General features: G+C 38.6%; 1 protein-coding gene across 2 annotated transcripts in view; it reads right to left on the bottom strand.

Moving 5' to 3' along the window:
- glg1a (golgi glycoprotein 1a) overlaps positions 1 to 25,174 on the bottom strand; it is a 37,293-nt gene that overhangs the window by 7,811 nt on the left and 4,308 nt on the right. Inside the window, exons 2-21 of one of the 2 annotated variants that reach the window (XM_065291307.2) lie at positions 18,556 to 18,585; positions 16,485 to 16,571; positions 16,098 to 16,313; positions 14,906 to 15,109; positions 14,749 to 14,820; positions 13,682 to 13,868; positions 13,385 to 13,596; positions 12,746 to 12,867; positions 10,179 to 10,280; positions 9,941 to 10,094; positions 9,708 to 9,752; positions 7,086 to 7,223; positions 6,894 to 6,980; positions 6,373 to 6,435; positions 4,504 to 4,617; positions 4,321 to 4,409; positions 3,949 to 4,066; positions 3,295 to 3,387; positions 2,656 to 2,793; positions 2,429 to 2,552 (exon numbers count right to left, since the gene is read on the bottom strand). In XM_065291307.2, the coding sequence (XP_065147379.1) occupies positions 2,429 to 2,552; positions 2,656 to 2,793; positions 3,295 to 3,387; positions 3,949 to 4,066; positions 4,321 to 4,409; positions 4,504 to 4,617; positions 6,373 to 6,435; positions 6,894 to 6,980; positions 7,086 to 7,223; positions 9,708 to 9,752; positions 9,941 to 10,094; positions 10,179 to 10,280; positions 12,746 to 12,867; positions 13,385 to 13,596; positions 13,682 to 13,868; positions 14,749 to 14,820; positions 14,906 to 15,109; positions 16,098 to 16,313; positions 16,485 to 16,571; positions 18,556 to 18,585 (2,395 nt within the window). The remainder of the gene's footprint in view (positions 1 to 2,428; positions 2,553 to 2,655; positions 2,794 to 3,294; positions 3,388 to 3,948; positions 4,067 to 4,320; positions 4,410 to 4,503; positions 4,618 to 6,372; positions 6,436 to 6,893; positions 6,981 to 7,085; positions 7,224 to 9,707; positions 9,753 to 9,940; positions 10,095 to 10,178; positions 10,281 to 12,745; positions 12,868 to 13,384; positions 13,597 to 13,681; positions 13,869 to 14,748; positions 14,821 to 14,905; positions 15,110 to 16,097; positions 16,314 to 16,484; positions 16,572 to 18,555; positions 18,586 to 25,174) is intronic. The other variant, XM_065291309.2, reaches the window with a different exon arrangement.

The raw sequence follows: 25,174 nt of genomic DNA, 5'->3' as shown, positions 1-25,174 counted from the left end.
CCTTCATAACCATGACATGACACATGCTATGAAGATAAAGGAGATTTTATTCACGTTAATGACAATTGTCATTAAGTGTCATTTGTTCAATTATGTATTTTTTAATGCACAGATGACATTGTTTGAGATGTCTTTGTTATGACAACTTGACATTAACAAATACATCATAACTTGTCAATACCAAGACAACACAACTGACCACTTTTTACTAGTGATACAAATTGAATTTGTCATTAAAAAGTTATCAAGTGTTAAGACTCAATTTGTACTACTGTAGCTGAGGTCAAGAAAAATATTCACGATGTTGTTTTAAAACTATTTGGCATAGTATTAACACTTAAAGACACTTAAATGACAGTTTAATGTTAACCCATAAAGCTAGGTGGTTTCTTAAGTTTGATAATTATTCTGCTATGTCATGTTTATAACAGATTTATGATGTATTGGTTTATGTCAGTGTTGCTTTCGTCAACGATGACGATAACGAAATGATTTAGTTGACGCACCTTTTTTTATGACTCTAACGCGATGATGACTAGCTAAAAATGTCTCTAAGGTGACAAAAACACGATGAGACGCTTTCGAGTTTTCGTTGACGAGACGGAACGAAAATTATTATAAGTCTGACGTTCACAATGCATGTCATTTCTGCCTATTTTGCGTCTTTTTTTAGCTTAAAAAGTATCAGCAATGCTGCCGCTTCCTATCCTTGTTTTGGGTACGCTGACCACCCGGTTGCCACCATGCAACATATTTTACACAACAACAACACACCTGCGGCTGTGGCGAGTTCGAAGGCCTGTGGCGGTGACACCAATAAACGGAAATGACTAGATGATATATGGACATACTTTCAGTATAATCCATCAGAAAGAAAAACGTAATGCATATTGGGAGACGACGGTAAATGTGGCCACAAACTAGGTGGGAAGGATACCACCAACCTCAAGTGGCACCTGAAGGCTCATCATGCTAATATTTTTTAAAGGTAACTAGTCACGCTGTTAACAATCATATACATTCAATTTTACTCGACAATCAGCTTGTGACACAGCTTAAGGTTTTATATGTATCTACTTGTCAAATCTAAGCCCATTTCCAAAAACTTTTTGTGGTGTATTTAAATAAGGCAAGGCACGCGTTTCTCAACTTTATAAGCGAGGTCTCACCATAACACCCAAACCCCACATGAGGGTATATCAGGCTCAACTTCTTTCTTATGACATGCGCAGAAGGCACATCGACTAAAACAACGGCAAGCCCTCAGGGACAACCTTAATGCACATTTTAATAGTATTAAATACACCACACTTTTTAACCTAAATAAATTTGTTAAATACACTTTTGTGTAAACTTGACTAAAACAATCAAGTTTATAAGTGACTAAAATGTGACTAAAACTAAAAAGCATTTTCGACCAAAAGACTAAGACTTAAACTAAAAGGGCTGCCAAAAACAACACTGGTGTATGTCAAGTTGTCATAATAAAGACATCAAACAATGTCATATTTGCATTAAAAATGACGTAATTGTACAAACGGCACTTAATGACAGTTGTCATAATGTGCATAAAATCTCCTTCATGTTCATGACACGTGTCATGTCATGGTGTTGTGTCATTTTTATGCACACGCTTCTAATAAAGCATTACCAAATATAATTAAAAATTTTTTTTATTATATTAAATAATTTTATTATATAATTTTTATATTATTATAAAAAAAAAAAAATATATATATATATATATATATATATATATATATATATATATATATATATATATATATATATATATATATATATATATATATATATATATATATATATATATATATATATATATATATATATATATATATATATATATATATTAAAGAGAAAAACGGCGTTCACACAGTACGACACGGTAGCTAAACTCAATGCAGAGGTCCATAACATAAAATGACCTCAGGTGTCCCGCGCTGATGCAGTTGCTTTGAAATTGACTACGTAATACTTTCTATTCAACTCCAACCAGTAAAATATTAGATTACACAAACTACTAGACTCAGTGTTTACACAAACGCGGTGTGTTGAGGACATCTGCTGTTTATAACCGCGGTGTAAATGCAGCATATTTATACACTTAATGACATGCAAACAATGACAACAATTTCCTTTATTGAAGGAAATATGCAATATTAGTTAATGCTATTGAAGGTTAATGATTAGCTCTAAAGTTATTGTTTTTGTTATAATATGAAAGACACTTTATACATGGTTTATTAAACGAGTCTAGCACAAATCTAACTCATAATTTGTTCCCATCAGTCTTGGGTAAAGTTTGCCACCACTTTTTATCACCAACCAAACAAACTGAGCTGGTATCAAACAGACTCTGTAAGCATTAAAAGCTTTAGTCGAACAGGTTAAGAGTGTGAAGCTTTACCTGTGTTCTGGGTGATCTGCCTTTTGGTAATCATTTGTTTGCATTTCGGGTCCATTAGTTCGCTGTTTTTGTTTTGTTTGAGACACTGCAACATGTTCTTAGAATCGGTCTCAGTGCAGAAGCGCTGTAGGAGATTACAGAAGACACGACAAAGATACACATTAAAACAATTGACCAAAAATTACATCCATGAAGGATCTTATAATGGTTTATAATTCAACACACACCCTGATCATCTGCTTGCAAACTCTCATCAGCTGAAAGTCCAGTTCTGGATCCATCATTTCCTGTTCCTGTAGTCTGAAGACTTTCTGGTGACAGTGTGGATTCAACAACTTCTTGTTCTCCTTCAGACATTCAATGACCTTTATACAAACACACAAGCAACATTTTTACACATACTATGTCAAGTTGAGTTGGGGAACAGGCTTGAACAGGTTTCACATTCGAGTTAGGATTTATGTATATGGGAGATTTCGACTTACAAGGTTTACATTTTTATCAATATGTTTGTTCATTAAGGGTTTCTCTAAAAACAAAATGGTCACTTCCATGTAAGGGGACCCTCGATGTATGTAGATAAAAACGACTCATGCTAAGGTAATAAAAACATAACTGTTCATTATGTAAGGTCTTTATACACCACTAATAATATAGTTTTGTATATTATATTGCATGTCTGTCAAGAGATCCTTCTTAAAATTACACAATGCACCTTTAAGTAATTTTTTATGTATAAAAAACATTAGAGCATTTTGAAAAGCTAGTAGCCCAAACTGAGTTTACAAAATATACATTGGTATAGGGATTTGTGTTTCAGTCCAAGTATTGACATGTGGCCTATGAATAGAGGCGTGTAGGGTTACCTGAGCATTTCCAAACACTACATTCTGACAGTGCTGTTTGATGTCTTGTCGACAGCTCTCGTACAGCTCCGGCTCCAGGCGGATATCCTCAGACTGCATGACACGAGGGTGACAGATATGAGCATATCTACCATATTGCAGTACATGTTTACTCAAGCCTTATATTTACCTTTTGCATGCTTTGATAATATTGTGTACTTGTTAAATATGGTTCATAAAAAACATACTGCGTTAAACAAGATGCTAATGTATTTAAGTCTTAAAGGTATGAAATGTAGTCAAGTAAAAAGTACAGTATTACGCATAGTAAAGTAAAAGTTTGCCACAGAAAAAAAAGATACAGATACTAAAGTAAAAATACTCGAGTACTTTACACTTTGGCATACAGCAACACAACTTTTGTGCCAGTGTAGTGTGTACAATAAGTGGTTTAAATTTCAGTCCGCTCTTCACAGAAAGCTATCCTAAGACTTTACAGCATAAAAGTGCTACAAATTAAAAATATCTCAGATGGCTCTGGAACTACACCCATGTCAAATTTTTGGGTGACGTGTTATTTTTGAACTGTGAAACTATGTAAGGTTTTCATTGCCAGATTAGTTGAAAGAGAAACTGATAATGAATTGAGATGGAGAAATGAAAATCGCCACTGACCATCTCTAGTTCCTCAACTCGGAGTTGTTTTCGGCATTTCAAGGAAACTCGCTGCTCTTTGGCATCCTGTAAAGTGTCGTTCCTCACAGTGGTGCTGAGACAGACCACCACATCCACCCTGAGACAAAACAATAACAACACCCACCCAAACCTTAACAACTGACTTTGATTTAAAAGAATGCAAGTTTGACATTATGAGATGTAAGGATCGACACATAAAGTAACCTGCAATTTTATGCTTTAAACATATATGATGATAAAGAGGCAACAATTATGGTTTAAAACTGAATGTAGCTTTGGAAATATTTTACATATTTGAGCTTCCTTCCTAATTTAGATTGACAAATTCAATGACTATAGCTTTGCTCTCACTTCTTTTTGATGTTGGGACACAGTTTGAGCACGTCCTCCTTGCACGCCATCTTAAACTTGTACGAGAAGCGGAAGTCTTTCATCTGGATCTAAGGATAAGTACGGTTGAGTTAAAAAACAAAAAACTAAAGAAAGTAAAACAGTAATGAAAAACAAGATGAAGAGTGTGATCAGCAGACGTACCAGTTGGAAGTGTGTGACTCCGACCGCACATTTCTCATTCATTTCCCTCTGGTGCTTGTTGGCAACAAGACACTCCATCAGATCTCCTGTGTCTATCTGATTATCAGCCACCTCCTATCAGACAGAGAGCGAGAGACAGAGCAAGAAAGAGAGCGAGCAATCGAGAAAGAGAGTGAGCAAGAAAGAGAGCGAGCAATCGAGAAAGAGAGTGAGCGAGAGAGCGAGCAAGATGGACAGCAAGCGAGTGAGCGAGCAATAAAGAGAGAGAGCGAGCGAGCAATAAAGAGAGCGAGAGAGAGCGAGCGAGCAAGAAAGAGAGCGAGAGCGAGCGAGCGAGCAAGAAAGAGAGCGAGAGAGAGCGAGCGAGCAAGAAAGAGAGCGAGCGAGCGAGCGAGCAAGAAAGAGAGCGAGCGAGCGAGCGAGCAAGAAAGAGAGCGAGCGAGCGAGCGAGCAAGAAAGAGAGCGAGCGAGCGAGCAAGAAAGAGAGCGAGCGAGCGAGCAAGAAAGAGAGCGAGCGAGCAAGAAAGAGAGCGAGCGAGCGAGCAAGAAAGAGAGCGAGCAAGAAAGAGCGAGTGTGTGAGAGAGAGCATGAGAGCGAACAAGAGAGCGAGCGAGCGAGAAAGCATGAAAGATAGCACGTGAGCGAGCAAGAAAGAGACAGAGAGAGCAAGAAAGAGAGCGAGCGAGCGAGCAAGAAAGAGAGCGAGCGAGCGACCAAGAAAGAGAGCGAGCGAGCGAGCAAGAGAGCAAGCGACCGAGCAAGAACAAGTGAGAGAGAGAAACAGCGAGCGAGCGAGCAAGAGAGCGAACAAGAGAGCGAGCGAGCAAGCATGAAAGAGAGCGCGTGAGCGAGCAAGAAAGAGACAGAGAGAGCAAGAAAGAGAGCGAGCGAGTGAGCAAAAAAGAGAGCGAGCGAGCAAGAAAGAGAGCGAGCGAGCGAGCAAGAAAGAGAGCGAGCGAGCGAGCAAGAGAGCAAGCGACCGAGCAAGAACAAGTGAGAGAGAGAAACAGCGAGCGAGCGAGCAAGAGAGCGAACAAGAGAGCGAGCGAGCGAGCAAGCATGAAAGAGAGCGCGTGAGCGAGCAAGAAAGAGACAGAGAGAGCAAGAAAGAGAGCGAGCGAGTGAGCAAAAAAGAGAGCGAGCGAGCGAGCAAGAAAGAGAGCGAGTGAGCGAGCAAGAGAGCAAGCAAGAAAGAGAGCAAGCGAGCAAGAAAGAGCGAGCGAGCAAGAAAGAGAGCGAGTGAGCGAGCAAGAGAGCAAGCAAGAAAGAGCGAGCGAGCAAGAAAGAGAGTGAGCGAGCGAGCAAGAGAGAGAGTGTGAGAGAGCATGAGAAAGAGCGAGAGAGAGAGATAGAGCAAGAGAGAGATAGAGCGAGCGAGCGAGAGAGAGAAAGATCGAGCAAGAAAGAGAGCGAGCGAGAGAGATAGCAAGAAAGAGAGTGAGCGAGCAAGCATGAAAGAGAGAGAGTGTGTGAGAGAGAGCATGAGAAAGAGATGGAGCAAGAGAGAGATAGAGCGAGCGAGCAAGAGAACGAGAGAGGGAGCAAGAGAACGAGAAAGGGAGCAAGAGATAGAAACAGTTAGCCTGTGTACGCGTGGCTTGTCATGAGTAAAAATCCAAGCCCCATTGACCTCCATAGTACTCTTTTTTTCCTACTATGGAAGCCAGTGGGGCTTCTGATCGGTTTGGTTACAAACATTCCTCAAAGTATCTTTCTTCGTGTTCATTAAAACAAAAAAAATTATACAAGTTTGTAACAACATGAGAGTGAGAAAATTATGACAATTTTTAATTTTTGGGTGAACTATCCCTTTAATTGATGTTTATAATGTTAAGTATAAAAAGCTTTAAAATCAAGACATGACTTACATGACAGTAAGACTGAATGACGGGCTCACAGGCACGGATCAACAGCGCTTCGATCTGAATGTCCTGAAAAAAAAACACACACACAAACAGTAAAGATTATCTCACACAAGCCACCAAACCAAAACACTGGCTCAACACTGAAGGGGGTGTCGCACACCGGACGAGAGGCACAGCGTTGCGCCATGAATCTAAAAACAGAACACATTATTTTCTATGAATGTACGCACACCGGTGGCGCCTGCCGGCAGCTATCCGCTGTCACTCTGGACACTGCTTAAATCCACTCACATATTTTAACATTAAATAACATCATATTTTCCCAAATCATTAGCGATTAACACTGGCTGCAAATGTATATTTTGCATTTAAAGTAGATGCTATCTGACTATTTAATGTGCACTTCTGGTGAGCGATACCTCAGAGTTGTCCTAGATGCGATGCGACACTTCTTGTCCGGTGTGCGAACCCCTTAAGGCTTTTCAAATTCAAATGACAATATAACAGAAATCCTAATTTTATACCTCGGATTCCAGTTCTGTGAGGTTTCCGACCACATCCCGGCAGGTAGAGACCAAATCATCTAAATGATCCTGCAAACACTCCAATTCCTGCCAAACACACAAACATTTTGTGTGTCTCTTATATTTGCAAAGATGTGCATAAAGTTTAAACATTTAAACAATGCGTTTCCACAGCTACAACCACATACTGACCTGACCGGATTCGGTTTTTTCACTGCACCACTTTCCGAGGTCCGTCATGCATCGCTGCTGCAGTTCAGGATCCAGCTTCATGTCCAGCGCCCTCTGGTGAAGTATCCTCTGAACTTCCGTTTTACAGTCCCGAGATAACTACATATTCAATCTAAAGCGTTAGTATGCCTTTATAAACACTCATATGAAGCACATAGACCCACACCCATGCAGTCAAAAACAAACTCTCACACTTCTACAACTCTATTCAAACAAATAAGCAACTAACAAACAGCAGCAACCCGTGTTTGATTGTCATCAATTTTGATATTGATTATGTAAATTAAGCTCTACAATTAATCCCGAAACCCAAATCATTTGATCAAATGAACTATAAAACACTCCATTTATAACCCCAAACCATGAATTGATGTGATTGTAAATCTTTTAAAGAGAGAAAGACTGATTTGACTTGCTAATTTGCTTTTCACATGCATCTTAAAGGCATGTTTAATATAAAGGGTGAACGTCACCAAGCCTGTCAAGAACACGTTCAGGTCATATATCACTCCAAAATACAAATCAAGAAATATTTAGCAAAGAAAAATGCTATATTACTATGAATTCATACATGTTATTATTAATAGTCAGTGGTGGGGACTAAATTTTTTTTTAAGGGGCACAATGTGAAGCTTGCCACAATTTCGACACATGTGTAGCAGGCATGTATTTTGACGAAGCATAATGCAGCAGGTGCTATGATTTTACGTAGTGCCCTGCTATTCAAAGTAACCAAGGGGGATTCTTTTCAGGCAGTGCGTAGTATAATTTTCCGTCGGTCTCAGTACACAATGTAACTACAGAAGAGTCAAGTTTTAAATAGGAAAAATATTGAAACTCTTTGGTCATTTTTGGGCGCGATGCTAATGGTTTTATCAGATTCAATGAATTATGCTAAGCTATGCTAAAAGTGTTAGCGCCAGACCTAGAGATCAGCTGAATGGATTCCAAAGTGGTAGGGGAGCTGGAAAATGAGTCTATAAAAAAAGTGTAGTGTCCCTTTAAAGGAATAGTCTACCCTTTTGCCATATTAAACTATGTTATTACCTCAACTTAGACAAATTAATACATATCTATCTTTTTTCAATGCGTGCACTGTACAGCGCGTCATGAATGTGTTAGCATTTAGCCTAGCCCCATTCATTCCTATGGTACCAAACAGGGAAGCTACCAAACACTTCCGTGTTTTCCCTATTTAAAAACTGTTACATGAGGAGTTATACCAGTAAGTATGGTGCCACAAAAGAAAACTTTTTTTTGGTACCATAGGAATGAATGGCGCTAGGCTAAAAGCCAAGACATTCACAACGCGATGTACAGTGCACGCATTGAAAAAAGATAGGTATGTATTAATTCGTCTAAGTTGAGGTAATAACATAGTTTAATATGGCAAAAGGGTAGACTATTCCTTTAATGCTGCATTCAACCAGCCGCGGTAGAGGCATCAAGCGCGAGTGATTTCTATGTTAAGTCAATGTAAAGACACGTGTCTGGAGGTCTCGCGGCACGAATGAGGCGTTTAGCGCGGCAGATGCGATTACGCTTCGTTAGCGCAAATGCCGCAAATTGAGCGTCCGTCGCGGTACGCCCGAATGGTGCATTTTGTGCATTTTGCATTTCACGTGAATTTGCGTCTGACGCCCGAGTTGAAAAATTTGAACTTTGGTCGATTTTCGCGCCAAGTTAACCAATGAGGAGCCTGCTTGCTGCTGTGGCGGCAGCCCCGCCCGTAGTCACTCATTCAACATGGAGGAACGCTTGATATAGTCCAGGAGCAGTCACCCGAAGGAAACTAGATGCGGTAGACGCAATTTTGACGCCTCAAGCGCGGCTGGTGTGAACCCACGGTAAGAGCTCAGATGCAAAACCATTTAAGTGTGACATGTTTTCTTGTAAATGAGAAAACACATTTTTCATCAAACTCTTGAACAAAATGACCCGGGTCGCAATTTTGCAGATTTGAAGAAAAAGTATTGGATGAACATATAATATGTGCCGAGAGCATTCAGTTAATATAACCCTCTCAATTTTGACAGAGGCGGGTTTAGCAGCGTTTTTATCCTAGCTCCTCAATTATTTCTTTATATTTATTAATATATTTTTAATACAAAGTCTCTTATGAGATTTTGTCCCTATTTTTTATTATAAAATTATTATTACTACTTTACTGTCTGTTCCACAATGTATTTTTTGTACAGCTGTGGAAAACCTTAATAAAGAAACTTGAATTGACCTGAATGGCAGTTGTGTCTTTCCATTGCATGATTTCTCATTACATTAATACAGTAAAACAAATCAACCCAGTCCAGACACAACAACAACAAATACTAGTTTACAGAATACTATTTCAAAGTAAAAAAAAGGACAATTCATTTTTTACATTATGGTATTTAGGGGTTTCATATATAGGGCAGTTTTGCATTATAAAAACAATTGTTAGTTATGCTTAACTGTCATTAAAAACTAAACTTAAACTTCCTTTATGCCAATCCTGTTTCCTCCTTTTGTTTTTAGGATAAAAAGTGAGCGTTCTTGACAGGTCCCGTGAGATTCGCTCCCTTAAGAAACCGAAGGAATACTTACTTTCAAACTTACTTTGGTATTTACGTCAGAGCTTTCTGATGAACCCTGCGGTTACATTCAGGAAGTCTCAGATAAGCTACTGTTTCAGTTAGTTATGGCCTTAAACATTTTTTACTGGATCCGATAACAACATACTGTATGACAAATTTTTTACAATATTTCCTGATCCACAATTCAAAGTTTAATGTACAGACTGTTATACTGGTTCAGTATATTTTAGTAAACGCACGTACCCGTCGTCCCTGCATCTCAGTGCGGTAAGCGTGGCGGTACAGACAGGAGAAAACTGCCCCGGGTGGCATGAACTCGCTGGTCTCGTTCCAGCCGTGAGTGTGACAAATACGGGCGGCATCATTCTGACACTTTTTATACAGGATTGGGTCCAGCCTGTAAAGAGAATTATGGGATATTATCTGATCTAACATTATTGTCTTTGGTTATATTTAACAGGTAAAAGTAGTTTTCACTCACCTCCAGTCTCTGGATATGAAGTATTGCAGCTCAAGTAATCTCTGTTCACAACCTTCAACCATTTTATCAGTGTACAGATGCTCCATAAGACAGGAAAGGATCCTACAAACACACACAAACACAGCATTAGTTTCACTTTCATCCTACAACAAGCATCTCATTTCTTTTTTTTTTATTTACAGGTATAACATCTGTAATTGCTTAAACAAACTATATGTCCAAGTAACATGTAACATCGGCCATTAATGCTGACATTTTATTTAAGCATTTTCTCAATTAAACAAACACATGAAAAAATTTCAACATGAAAAATAAAGTGACCGTGCCAAGGAAAATATAACAAAATCACATTTCTAGCATAAATTCAGCCTAACATCACCTTAAACAATATAGCCTAAAATAGGCATATAATAATAATTTTAATGAAATAATAAAAATAAAACAAACTGAATAAGCATCAACTTTAACATTGAACTTTTCTAAAATTGAGAGTAAAACAAGTTTAGCTAGCATGATCTACTTATATTTAATATGATCTAATATTATGAAAATACCTGAAACAATTTAAAGAACAGCGATATAAATATTTCCTGGATTAGCGTTTGTAATGATACTTCTGTGGCACAAAGGGAGTTTCTGCACGAGAGCGCCCCCTGGCTTTAGGATGTGCCGGGATTTCACCTTAATTCATTCAAATTCATTCATTGAAAAAACGCGCATTTGCACGATTAAATCGTTACAGCCCTATATGTTATCCAAGAACTAATGGCAAGGTAAACTAACCCATGGCTATGTATACTGTGGTAGACTTGATGAGACTATTTCCAGTGCACTTATGTATTTTTGTTCTTGTGTTGCTATAATTGCTTTTATTGTTTACATCATTTGTAAGTTGCTTTGAACAAAAGCGTCTGCCAAATGACTAAATGCAAATGTTATACTTGGGAGTGGCCATGTATGAGGTGTTTCTGTGACGTTATAGTACTCGATTTCGCAATAAAAAAATTATCATGGGACTTTAACACATGTCAGGTGACCTGTAAATGTGCATAAAACAGTTTCTATTGCAGTTTTGCAATATATTCCTTTTTCAAATAGCCTGAAAGACCACCTTATGTGAGCGTAAAACGTATCCGATATTAGGGATGCACCGATACCACTTTTTTGGAATACGAGTACGAGTACTTGCATTTCAGTACTTGCCGATACCGATACAGAGTACTTAATAAAAAAACATGATTTAAATTTACAGGTAACAGCTTTAGTCATATAATTTAACAAAAAAACAAGGGACTAGTTTTCCAGTTTGTTGTAAACTCTGCCTCTTTGGACAACACAAGAGGCATTAACCCCTTACACGCCGCTCAAACATAGACATTTCTCAGACCGTGGTATCGATCCCTGGTATCGGGGGACTTTTAACGAGTACGTTAGAAAATGTGGTATCGAGGCCGATACCCGATACCAGTATCGGTGCATCCCTATGCGATATATGGGAATTTTTGCACAATTGATGTTTACAATTCACATTATAAATTTGCACAATTTTAAGTGTAATGGAAACACAAACACTGTAGCAATTTTGATAGCACCAGAGTGCCGAAGTTGACATTTCTCAAGGTTTTAAGTTTTATCTTCCTGCACATTAAACTACAACAGAAAAGCTTTTAAAAGAAATGTTTGTCTTTCATCTACAGAAATGAACTGCACTGAAACACGCAAACAGGTTTTGAAAAACCACAACACAATATATGCTTAGTCTAAAACTGGTTTGGTCAGAGTGAACACAATGCCGGAATAGTTCTCATCACAAATATGAGAAACCACGCCAACATTAAAGCCAATATTTACTTATCCTAAGAAGTATTTGTACTGAAACCAATCATAAAACAAAAAGAATTCAGATTCTGCCTGTTGGAATTTGTGAATTTTGTTCTCTATCTTGATGGCTAAAAACCAATATCCCTGTACACAACAATACACAACAAGTGCACGCTCTCGACTTTAAACCCTCACAGTCTGAATTAAAATGGTTGTGGGCCGAATAAGGTCTATTATGATCAGATAAAGGTAAGTTATGAGGACATTGAGGGCAGTGTTTTAGAAATAACAACCTGATTTCATTCATTCTCATGAAAGGAAGGTCAATGCTTGCCTATACCTTAAATCTCTTTTTTTAATTTTAATTTAAAGGAACTTTATTGGCATGATGGTGTCACTTACAATATTGCCAAAGCATTATACATAAAACAAGAAGCATATAATAACACACTAATAACAAATCTTTCTTTCTCTCTCTCTCTCGAAGACCAAGCCAGCTTTTAAGACTATATTCATGGTGATAATGAAGTCTAATTATATAAAGTAAGATCAGAAAACCGCCCCCTCAATGTAACCCCTGATTGTACGAATCAAATCCCTCTCTCTGTAGTGGCTGTCCATTTGTAAGGGAGTGGAAACCAATTATTTCTGCCACATGTAGTCTTCTACCCATTTAAAGACGGGGTGCATGATCTCTGAAAACCGATGTTGATAGCAACGACCATTACAAAAACAGAGTTACTTACATGGGGTCTCCGTTTCGGATGTGTTTGCAGGCGGTCTGTATGACGGATTCGCAGGCCTCGTTCAGAGCCCGGTCGATACGATAGTCTGCCCCGGGGTCTGTTTCCTGTATCAATGTCTGGAGCTGATGGGATACAGACAGTCAGAGACATCATCAGCATCGTTCATCATGACCACCGCTTTACTTAATATGAATGAAAACGGATCTTCTTGCATTTATGAATGAAATGAATTCGACCTCAGTTCATTCATTACAGGAGCTACGAGACACAGTGAATGCTCCCAAATATGCTTATCCGGTTGAAATAAAGGAAACTATCTAGAAAGGAGGGCCGGGCATAAGTACGACAAGTTATAAGAAAAGACACAAGGATGAGGTGAACCTGCCTACTGCCACAATATAAAATAAAAGTGCATTAAAATCACTGCAGTTATTACAAGGTAGGTTCATTTTAAATAGCAAAAAAATCTGTTGAATAGCAGTTCTGGTATTCAATGATCGATGTCCAATAAAATGCTGATTAATGACAACAAAACAGATCTCCAAACACAAAACTGGACACATTATCCAGACAAATGGACCTAAGGAGTATCCCCCAGCCCTTTTAGCAAGAAACCAGCATGTGTACGTAAATACTCACAGCTTTCTGGCAGTGGTTTTCCATTATTCCCTTTTCCCGAGACACTCTCATGAGACAGTGGAGCGTTCGACCCTTGTGGTGAAGGCCAGAGCACTGGCTCTCGATCTCGCTTCTGCAATGCAGCACAATCTCTGGACTGAGGGAATAATCTTCCATCAACATCCGTCTGTAGTCTAACATCTCTCCCTGACATTCCCCGGTCACGGTTTGACCTGGAAAACAAAGCATGAGTGTGTTTTAAAAAGAAATCTTCCTGTAGAAGACTCGGTTTCGTTGCATGCACGTCGGCAGCTGTACCTCGGTGTACGGCTGACTCAAGACACAACAGGAGATAAGAAAGTTTCGCCTCCCGGGCACGCGGCATCGCCGAGTCCATGTTGCAACGGTATTTGCGCAAGTCTGGTTTGCAAGCTTTAGCCAGTGAATAGCTGACCTTATAGTCCTGAGCTATTAGCTTCTGGCGAGTGGAAAGGGCGTCCTTACACTGCAAATAACACAACACACATTTATATAAAAGGTGATTTAATTTAATTGGAACAATGCACTGCATAAAATGACTTTCTAACTTAGTATTTTTGTCTTGTTTCAGCAAAAATATCTAAAAATTCTTAAATTAAGATGTATTTTCTTGATTCAAGAAAATTTTTCTTATTCCATTAACTGTTTTTTTTTGCTCGTTTAAGCACAAATTCGCTTAAATTTTATATTTCTCTTCTAAAAACTAGACTCATTTTCCTAGGTTATTTTGCTCAAAGAAAATACATCTAAATTGAAAACAAGACAAAAATAGTACACCGCAAAAAAATTATTTTCAAGAAAAAAAATTCTTAGTATTTTGTCTTGCTTTCAGTAAAAATATCTAAAAATTCTTAAATTAAGATGCATTTTCTTGATGAGCATAACGACCCAATAAAATAAGTGATTTTGTGCATTAAACAAGCCAAGCAAAAAAAAAAAAAAATCTGCCAATGGGATAAGCACATTTTTCTTGAATTTAGTGTTTGAAAAAAAAAAAATTTCAAGATTTTTTTGCCTACCCCATTGACAGATTTTTGTTGCTTGTTTAATGCACAAAATCACTTAAATTTGATTTTTTTGGTCTAAAAACTACACTTTATTTTCTTGGGTCGTTTTGCTCATCAAGAAAATGCATCTTAATTTAAGAATTTTTAGATATTTTTACTGAAATCAAGACAAAAGTACGAAATAAGAATTATTTTTCTTGAAAATAATTTTTTTGCAGTGTAAGAAAGAAAGTCATTTTTTTTGCAGTGCAACTACACCAAATGTAAAAAAAAATAACTATGTGAAGACCTTAATTATTCCTTATAAATTAAAGATAAAAGAAAAAAAAAAATGCGTACTTTATCTGACATGCCCTCCTCAAACTTGTGGTTGAAGAGACATTTATAGACCTTGCCTTCTCCTGCCGGAGTCTGAAACACAAATAAAACAAGCGAAATAATTAGCACACAAGATTGTCATGATCGCAAGTATATGCGCAAGTGCGTTCCACGTTACATTTTCACAATAGCGTTCGCGGTCCTCCCGGCAGGCGAAGTAGAGGTGGCGGTCCAGGTGGAAGTCGTCGGAGGAAAGCTCGGCCACACGCATGATGGCCTTCTTACACTCTTCTTTGATAATGTAGTGACCAGGCTGCCCCTCGGCTTCGCTAATCAGTCCTTTCTCCAGACACGAGATCACCTCTCCCTGAGAGTGAAGATCCTGAGAGAGAGCGAGAGAGCTTAAAGGCCTAAGTATACTTTACTTTTTACCAGAGATGCACCAATATATCAGCCAATATTCTGTATCGGCCGATAAAACTATTTTTAACACTCAGGCAACTGTTTAACAACATCCAGTAGACATGGTCAATATATTCTGTCAATCAAAAGACAAACGGAACATGCAATGAATTTAATTTAATGAAATTTGATAGAAAGTGTATAAAAATGTAAGTATGTAAATGAAACATCAGTAGTTTAATGTTCAATATTAATATCAATAAATGATTAATTTAACAATCAGAAAATTTAATCTTCAGAATTTAGTTATTAACCATCTATGGGGTAAGTTGTAACACGTTTGCACTTCTGTCACGTTTGGTGTATTTGTCCAAGAATGGTAAGTACTAGAAACAAACTTCAAATGTTCATTTGTAGCAGAGATGTGTGTGTTGCTTGTGTAAAAATATAATTAAACTCCAATATATTTTTTAAATGATTGAGTCAAAATCAATAAGCGTTAGGTTGTGCCCCGCTCTCCTCTATCGGTGAAAAATGTAATATTGGCACATCTCTATAGTGGGTGTGAAGTACATTTTGTCACCAGAATAAAAATCTTAAGCAGTTTTCACAAGTGGGGTTCCCCAAAGTATTTTTAAAGTTTTGGTTTCCGTTTATTAAAGTGCTCATGTAGTTGTGATCAGTGTAAAATGCAATATACATGCAATGTCAAATATACACACCGTCACAGAATGGTTGGGATGCAAAGAACTGGGCTAAAAAATGTTTAGGAAGATATGGTACTGTACAACCTACAAAAAATGACCTAGTTATGAAACAAGGACAGAATAAACATTACATACAGTTTAAAGTAGCTGTCAACGTGGCTACTGATTGCATAGCAAAATACTATTTATTGCAAAAAAAAAAAAAAAAAGGCACAGCCTGATTGGCTGCTGTAAGTTTATACACGAAGTGCTCATGTTTACCTTTTCAATGGTGTTGACGCTGCCACAGTGCAGTGTGTTGATGTCTTCTTTGCAGTTGTCCATAAAGCCACAGATGAGGCGAAAATTGCTGAAGATGATGGAGGTCATCTTTGTAATATACTGGTTACACTGGTACTCTGAGATATTACTGCGGTGATCCACCAAACACGAGACCAGGTAACCCTTCCCGCGCTCCTCTGCCGCACACTCCTTAATCTAAATTAAAATAATCATGAGCAAATTGGTGTAGCTTGACTTTGTGTACAGAGACTTTAAACCACATGTTTCCTTAGATCTAAATATAACTCTTAGGAAATGTTATAGAAACGACTTCATAAAAAGGAAGTAAATGAAATATAAGAGAGACGTGTGTAAATATCTACTCACCCCAGTGATGGTACTCTTGCAAACCTCACTGGCAACATTCTCAAACTTTGGATCGGTTGTCAAATTCAGCTTGTAGTTCCACAGCAACTAGAAATTATAACATTTTATTTGACAGAATCTGTGAATGGACTCAATAAGGAACCAAGTAATTTATTTAAATGTCTATATCTTAGAAAGGTGCTATAAGATTCTCGACAACCAAGTATTTGAAACAAGTAAGAGTTTCTCAAATGTCTTAATTTTAAGGCTATGTTTACACGTACATGGTTATTTTGAAAAACGAAGACATTTACATTCGTTCGCGTCCTTTGTTTATACGTAAACTAGGGATGGGCACGAGTACTCGATTGCTCGAGTACTCGAACGTGGCATCGATGATCGATCACGAAAACGATGATCATGTGGGTTTATTTATTTATTTATTGTGGATATGGTGGCATTTGGATGTCTGGTGAGCATTACAAGCGCATGTGGTAGTAAAGACTGGGTCTGGAGATGCGTGTTTGACGTCGTGTCAAGCTACGCAGACCGACGTATGACATCAGTAACATTACCATGCGTGATTCAAAAACAAACAGATAATTCTGCGCGACCGCACCGCAGAAACCCGCCGATCCGCGCAATGCGCGACAGCCCGCCAGCCCGCCGATCCCGTGAAGCCAGCCACAACTCACATCACTGAGGCACTATGGTTTAAAAGGATGTCGTGATTTTCGGAAACAGTCAGTCAGGTGAAAAATGTACAGCGCCGTCAAAAGTTCAATGGATTATCATCTCATATTTAAACATCAAATGTCAAGAGATACAGAGAGCCATACGAGCATTACCATTACATCTTGACTGAGGTAAGAGGACGACACGACACAGCTAAACGCTAAAATGATAGCAAAACACTTAAAGCTGCTTAATGTTATGAAGCTTGAGCTTTGACTGGACGTGTTTAAAAGGGCGCTGTTTTTGATGCACATCCACAAAGGGAGTTAAACTTTCTTTCTTTTTTTTAGATAACTTAGTTGAAAACTTAGTTGAAGTCTTGCATTTTATGCAGATAGATGCACGTTGTATATTTATGTGGTAAAGGCTTAATATTATGCAGAGTGCGTCAAATAGAAAGCGCTTCGGTTTGTGTTTATTAACCCTTTAGTTTCACTTCATCCCGCAGCTTTTCCTGTTAGAGGTTTCTGTTAAAAACATATAATTAATTAGGAATCTAGTATGTGTTCATTGTTCTGTCATAGTTTCTTCAAAATTAAGTTTTATTTGAGTGTTTTAATCAAAATATTTTAATTTTCACCATGACGTCTACGCCCCGCCCCTTTGATTGCCCCGCCCCCAGTTAATCGAGTACTCATTCTTCAGACCTATGGATTAATCGAAATGAAAAAATGACATAAATGCACATCCCTAACGTAAACCCTTTTTGGCCATTTTCGTCCGTATAATTTCGGTTGCCGAAAATTTGGTGTATCCCAAGCGGCATTACACAAATAATTGTGCAAATATGTCTTATCAATTCCAAGGAAACGTGAATGTTTGCACATTGTCTGATGACAATATTCAAACAGCACGCGAGTTATAAATAAATATTGAATATTTAAATGGGGAAGACCTAAAACACTTGCAAATAATAAACTGTGGCAACGTAGCACTGGCCCATGTGGGTTTTATAAACTACCACGAGCATTGTTCATGGTTGCCCAGGACCATCAGGCACTCCTCACAAGCCCTGCCTGAACTAAAGCACGAATATAGTGTGTCAATTCAGGGATTTCCCGAATCAATAGCGTTTTGTTAAATTAAAGACCAAAAAAATCTTAAAATCTATATTTTTTACCCAGCCCTAGTATTTCTTTAGATGGTTTTCACTGACTGGATCACAATTATCTGACATTTCTCACCACAGTATAGTCATTTTTGTGTGATTTACTGTTTTCTACATAAAATATTCCAACATAAATTACTTTGATGTTCCAAATCTCATCAAGAATTTAGACTGGATTTTACAGACAAGATCACAAATAGTTACTTGTGTTAAACTAGTTAGCAATGCAGTTGAAGTGTGAAGACTTACATGATTGCAGGCTGAGGTGATCTCGTTGTCCTAAAAACAAAGAAAAAAGAGAGTATAAACGGAATGATAATGGGTTTTTTTCATACACACATCATTTGTAACGTCTACCTCCCAAACCCAAATAATCTCTCTTAACACAAGTAAAGTCATAACTGTGCCGTGTTATAACACATGAGTTGTGATCCTATTTTAAAATGAGCATTGTTGTCTGTTTATTTAAGACATTTAACCATCATTTGGGCTGTATCTGGTTATTACGGTTCCTGAGATGGTCACGACACACTTATAACAACCATATTGTACGTTTGGATTTGTTTTCAGATCTTAAATCTCATGTTTATGCTTTCGAAGTCAACTGTCTTCATCCTGGGACTTCTGGTATTCAACTGATACAAACTAGTAGCACATAAGCAAATATTATTTTAAGCCTTTTCCTGCTGCTTTAACTCTCATCCAGTGTTTCCCATACATTGATTTACTCGTGGCGCATCGCCACGGAATCAACACTGGCCGCCGCAAATAGATTTTTCATGATTCCCATTTACATTTATATTTTACTGTTTAAAAATCTCTTAATTCATTGTTGCAAGCACCCGCTATACCCGACAACAAAACTCAACAGCAGTAAGAGTTCAATATAAATTAGAGCTGCAACTATCGACTATTTTTTCAACCGATTAATCTATCGATTATTTTTTCGATTAATCGAATAGTCTAATGATTTTTTTATACATATAATTCCCCAACAAATAATAAATGTAACATCTGCCATTAACGCCAACATTTTATTTAAGCATTTTCTTAATTAAACAAACACACAAACCAACATTTTCAACATGAAAAATAAAGTGGCAGTGCCACTTTAAAAGAGGCATTATTCACCTTAAACAATAAAATAGGCATATATTAATATTTTAAACATTAGTTTATGATTAGTACATGCATTAACTCAGCATTAGTTCAGACTGAAGTAAAAATAAGTTCATTGTGATTCATGAACCCTTATATAAAATGTAATGGTTATATTATTACTGTTAATATTATTACTATTAGTAGTACTGCATTCTCATTTAACTTTAACATTTAACTTTTCTTAAGTTCCGGGTAAAAAACAAGTTCAGTTAGTATGATCTTCTAATATTTTATAAACAGCGTTTACGCCGCTGTTACTTTAAATAAACGCATGTCAGGAATACCTTACAAGACGAGCTTCTGTAATATCTGCGCACATATTCGCAAAAAAAGACGTTCATTGGGAACTCCGCACTGCCAGCTGGCTTTCAGTGCACGCGGGCACATGCCTATCAGTTCTCAATGTGACAGTAACTTATTATTTCATAACTTCTTAATATAAAAACATGTCCTGCTCTTTATTTACTGTTTCAACATACTGCCCAGAAGCGATGCAATGTCGCGTCTGTCAGGCGTCTCGCAGCTCGTATTAAACGAAGATGTAAACACAGCTGTATTAAGCACAATATGTATTGATTCTATTGTTTATAGAGTAAGTATAAAAACTTACTGTAATAGTTCAAATTCTTACGCTGACGTCTCGTCATTTTGAGGTCGGAGAGCCCCAGGTTGTTTTCTTTTAAGATGATCATACACAGGTGTTGCGCTGCTGTGGTATGCCATTTCAGTTTTACACAGTATGTGTTTAGTTGGTCTCTGCTTAAAGTATTCCCACACTTTTGATCGCGTTCTGTCTGTTTGGTATAACACTTGTGTCACCCGGTCGGAGCTGAAGCCGCCTTCATTTCAAAATGTAAACAGTGCGACGCATCGACGCATTTCCGGCAAATCGACGTAATTATGTAATCGACGTAATCGACTACGTCGACGCGTCGTTCCAGCCCTAATATAAATGTATGGTGATTTATAGACCAGCTGTAAATAAACGCATACATTTCGTAATTTCCTGTTATTTTGCGGGTTTCTTTCAAATATAAAAGTGCTTAAGCATTTTCTTGCGTACTAGGCGAAAAAACAAGTCAGTGCCAAGTCAGTTCCTGAATACCACGACACAAACTTTAAAAAGTCAAATTCACTTCTCAGACGCACGGAACTGTTCCTGAAACTGACGTTCTCCCCAAACTGAAATTAAAACACAGTGTTTCGAGTTTTTCTCGTCTGTGTCATGTTGATATCAGGAAGCAAGGTAACGTGCACATGACGACGAGAGAGGTGACCTGCTGCGCAATCGAGTTACCCTCCCACTTCTGAATGTTTTACTGAGATTTCTAATCCCGTCCGAATTGACCATCAATATTACAGACGTCCTGTGGTAAAATTACATTACGCCATCTACAACCGTAAAACTAATCCCATCCGAATAGGGCTATAGTCTACTCATTTTATGTCTGACAACAGAACTGATAGCAAATAGCAACCAGTTGTGTTAAAATGCAATGTAACGTGACAGATCAAAGAGTAGTAGTGTAACATATTTCAGGTGCCAACACTCGATCAAACGCAAACACGTGATGACGTCACATATATGCTAATTAGCGTGTGACGTCATCACTGCCACAAGTCTCTCAAAATCCTGTGGGAAACACTGTCATCACATATATGACATCTATTATAGTTTATGACTAGGAGGTTAATACATCCAGCCTTTAATACAACACATTTAATACAGGAAGTGTATTATAGTATTTAACAGAATTAAGGCCCTTCCGATTATGGAGAATAAACAGAAAGAAGTGAAACAAAAACATGAATATAAATGTGTCAAAGGTTTCTCTTTAAACTTTCAGTTCTTGGTAGTGTCACAATAAACACCAAACAATCTATTTAACTGATTGGTGGATGTATATTATAAGGTTTGTATAGAGCAGACTAATGTACTGGTTGTGTTTATTTCACTGTTATCTTTGTATGATTTGACATCATGACTGTTTCCTTCATACAACTCTGCTACATAGAAAAAAAGTGAAAGGTTACGTCTTCCTGTGTGACTATCAGTAATGGCACTCCAGCTATGCTTGACACGACAATTTAGCAAGAAAGCTATGGCAGCTGTCAGCATTTGTACGTTTGACAATGGCTGTATTGTTTATATGATTTAAAAGAAAAGAAAATTCTCACAAATGGCGACTTTCAGGCAATACTTTATTAAAAAGCACCTATTATGTGATTCACAATTTAAAATTTCCTGGTAAGTGTTGGTAAGTAAATGTTAATGATGTGCAAAGGTTCAAACCCCAAAGTAAACGATGACGTGAGTGATCTCTTTACTTGGACTACAAAGAACACACGGATTGTAAGCAACAGTTTACTAAGGAAGTAAAGACAATATTAACTCCTGTCAGTATTGTATTGAGAGCTGATCTTCCAAATATTGTAAATAGCGTCACATTTCTGGCTAACGTCAGAAGTGTTCAGGCCAATCACAACGCTCTGGTTAGTCGGCCAACCACCACAGCGATCTGGTTAGTCGGCCAACCACCACAGCGATCTGGTTAGTCGGCCGACCACCACAGCGATCTGGTTAGTCGGCCGACCACCACAGCGATCTGGTTAGTCGGCCGACCACCACAGCGATCTGGTTAGTCGGCCGACCACCACAGCGCTCTGGTTAGTCGGCCGACCACCACAGCGCTCTGGTTAGTCGGCCGATCACCACAGCGCTCTGGTTAGTCGGCCGATCACCACAGCGCTCTGGTTAGTCGGCCGATCACCACAGCGCTCTGGTTAGTCGGCCGATCACCACAGCGCTCTGGTTAGTCGGCCGATCACCACAGCGCTCTGGTTAGTCGGCCGATCACCACAGCGCTCTGGTTAGTCGGCCGATCACCACAGCGCTCTGGTTAGTCGGCCGATCACCACAGCGCTCTGGTTAGTCGGCCGATCACCACAGCGCTCTGGTTAGTCGGCCGATCACCACAGCGCTCTGGTTAGTCGGCCGATCACCACAGCGCTCTGGTTAGTCGGCCGATCACCACAGCGCTCTGGTTAGTCGGCCGATCACCACAGCGATCTGGTTAGTCGGCCGATCACCACAGCGCTCTGGTTAGTCGGCCGATCACCACAGCGATCTGGTTAGTCGGCCGATCACCACAGCGATCTGGTTAGTCGGCCGATCACCACAGCGATCTGGTTAGTCGGCCGATCACCACAGCGATCTGGTTAGTCGGCCGATCACCACAGCGATCTGGTTAGTCGGCCGATCACCACAGCGTTCTGGTTAGTCGGCCGATCACCACAGCGTTCTGGTTAGTCGGCCGATCACCACAGCGTTCTGGTTAGTCGGCCGATCACCACAGCGATCTGGTTAGTCGGCCGATCACCACAGCGATCTGGTTAGTCGGCCGATCACCACAGCGATCTGGTTAGTCGGCCGATCACCACAGCGATCTGGTTAGTCGGCCGATCACCACAGCGATCTGGTTAGTCGGCCTATCACCACAACGCTCTGGTTAGTCGACCAATCACCACAACGCTCTGGTTAGTCGGCCAATCACCACAACGCTCTGGTTAGTCGGCCAATCACCACAACGCTCTGGTTAGTCAGACAAACATCACAACGCTCTGGTTAGTCGACCAATCGGAGGACACTGCGCTTTTCAGAACGATGAGCTTTGTACAAAATGAATGCGCTTCAGGGAGGCAGGACTTAGAGGAGCAACAATAATGTACGGTATAGGGATGCTAAACAATTAATCGTGATTAATCGCTAGCAGAATAAAAGTATTTGTTTACATCACATATGTGTGTAAACTGTGTATAATAAATATGTATATATATATAAATAAATGTGAACACATTCATGTATAATTTTAAGGAAAAAAGTATATATTAAGTATTTATATTTATATATAATATAAATTACACATAAATATACAAATGTATATACACATGTAAACATTTCTAAAACATATACATGCATGTGTGTACATTTATTTATACAAAGTTATTATACACAGTTCACACACGATTACTTTTATTCTGCTAACGATTAATCGCGATTAATCGTTAAGCATCCCTAGTACGGTATGTGGAAAAAGTTTTTTAACCAAAAACCACGATGTAACATGTGCTCTTTAACATCTGAAATATTTCAACACCTGAACAACTAGAAAAACAACTTTTTTGCTAAAACATCTCAGCGGTAGGGATAACAGTTAACCAAAGGAAAGAATTTATGACCGATTAATGCTCTGTTAAAAGGAAAAAAATTGTCAACCTACAGTGCGCGTCGACACGTGCCTAGAGACATTGCGCCACTTTTCTATCCTTAATTTGTGAAGGTCCTGTAAAATGACGCCAATCAGTGCTGCCCAAAAATCATTTCCTACAGCATATGTACCATGCTTGAGTATGGTATGGAAGCGGCACAGAGACGCACGTGTGTCCAGACTGTCGCTGATCACCTCAGTCCTAGACCCCGATCATAAACATCTCGCTTTTGGCACAAACAAAGAAAGGTGCAAAAAGCAAAACCTTTTTGAAAGAAGTCCTGCTTTAGAAATGGCGACTGGGGTAGGTGAATATCTTTGGATATTAATCCTCTGGACAGATTGCGTGCTCTTTGATGATGACATGTAGCATGAAATATTGATAATGTATGAATCCTGTTCTGTTGCAAATGAAATAAAATGTTTGTATGGTTTACCGGGTCAAAGACAACCATCAACAGTATTTTTACTCGATGACAATTTGATATAAATCGTATCAGTGTTCGGTTAACAAGCTGTGGTTGTCGGTCGGAAACATGAACTAAAATGAACATCCTCTGCAAATTAGTGATGCACGATTAATTGTAAAAAGATCGCAATCTCAACTCAAGCACCCACACGATCTCACTCCTCCTAACTTACAACGATTCGTTTATTAAACTCGTTCATTAAATCTTACCAGAACATGTAAATGTGCGTGGTGCTGTCACTGAGTCATCATGTAGATTTTTTTAAACCACATTTTTGTGAGAACTTCCTTTAAGACTGAATCGATTTATCAAAGGCAACTCTTTCTTTAACTGTTAACTTCGAAGGTTAACCATTACATTTGCTTTGCTTTAAAAACAAGGGCTGCATTTTAACTCGATTTTGCTCCACTGTATTAAATAGCTTTTCGTGAGCGCACACAAATTTGAACTTAACAGCGTGGGGAGACGAGGAGTGCGATCAACAAATAAGAGTTGATAACTTGATACTGATGTCTATTTGAACAGCTGAGCACAAGCCCAGACAAGGAAGCATCATCAGCACATCAAAGAAGTGTTAACAGCTCACCGTAAATTTCAAGCATGGCATTCTCTAGTCCCATTGAGCAAAAGCCCTTGATAAGGGTCACAACGTTACTAAAAATGGCTCACAAATCCAGTCTGAGACACAGCGATCCTTTTCAGCTCTGTTTGGCCTCCACATCTTATTCAGACTAAAAGTAACTGCACACTTTTGGGTGTGAATTTTAACTTGGTAATATGTAGGACAATTATGGTGCCTCAGTCTGATGCAACAGAGACAATGGACCAATTTAAAATAAATAGGAACATACATTTTAAGATCCAATATATAAAGATTTAAAAACTACTTTACAAGACCATTAAACTGCATTATGAAGTTCATAGCTGCTCATAACATTTAACATACTGACAAAAAGCATACAAAGTCCT

This window comes from Paramisgurnus dabryanus, chromosome 23 (genome assembly GCF_030506205.2).
Source record: "Paramisgurnus dabryanus chromosome 23, PD_genome_1.1, whole genome shotgun sequence".
Classification (NCBI taxonomy): domain Eukaryota; kingdom Metazoa; phylum Chordata; class Actinopteri; order Cypriniformes; family Cobitidae; genus Paramisgurnus; species Paramisgurnus dabryanus.
The sequence above is the reverse complement of the archived record's forward strand: the minus strand, read 5'-3'. Positions and strand labels throughout refer to the sequence as shown.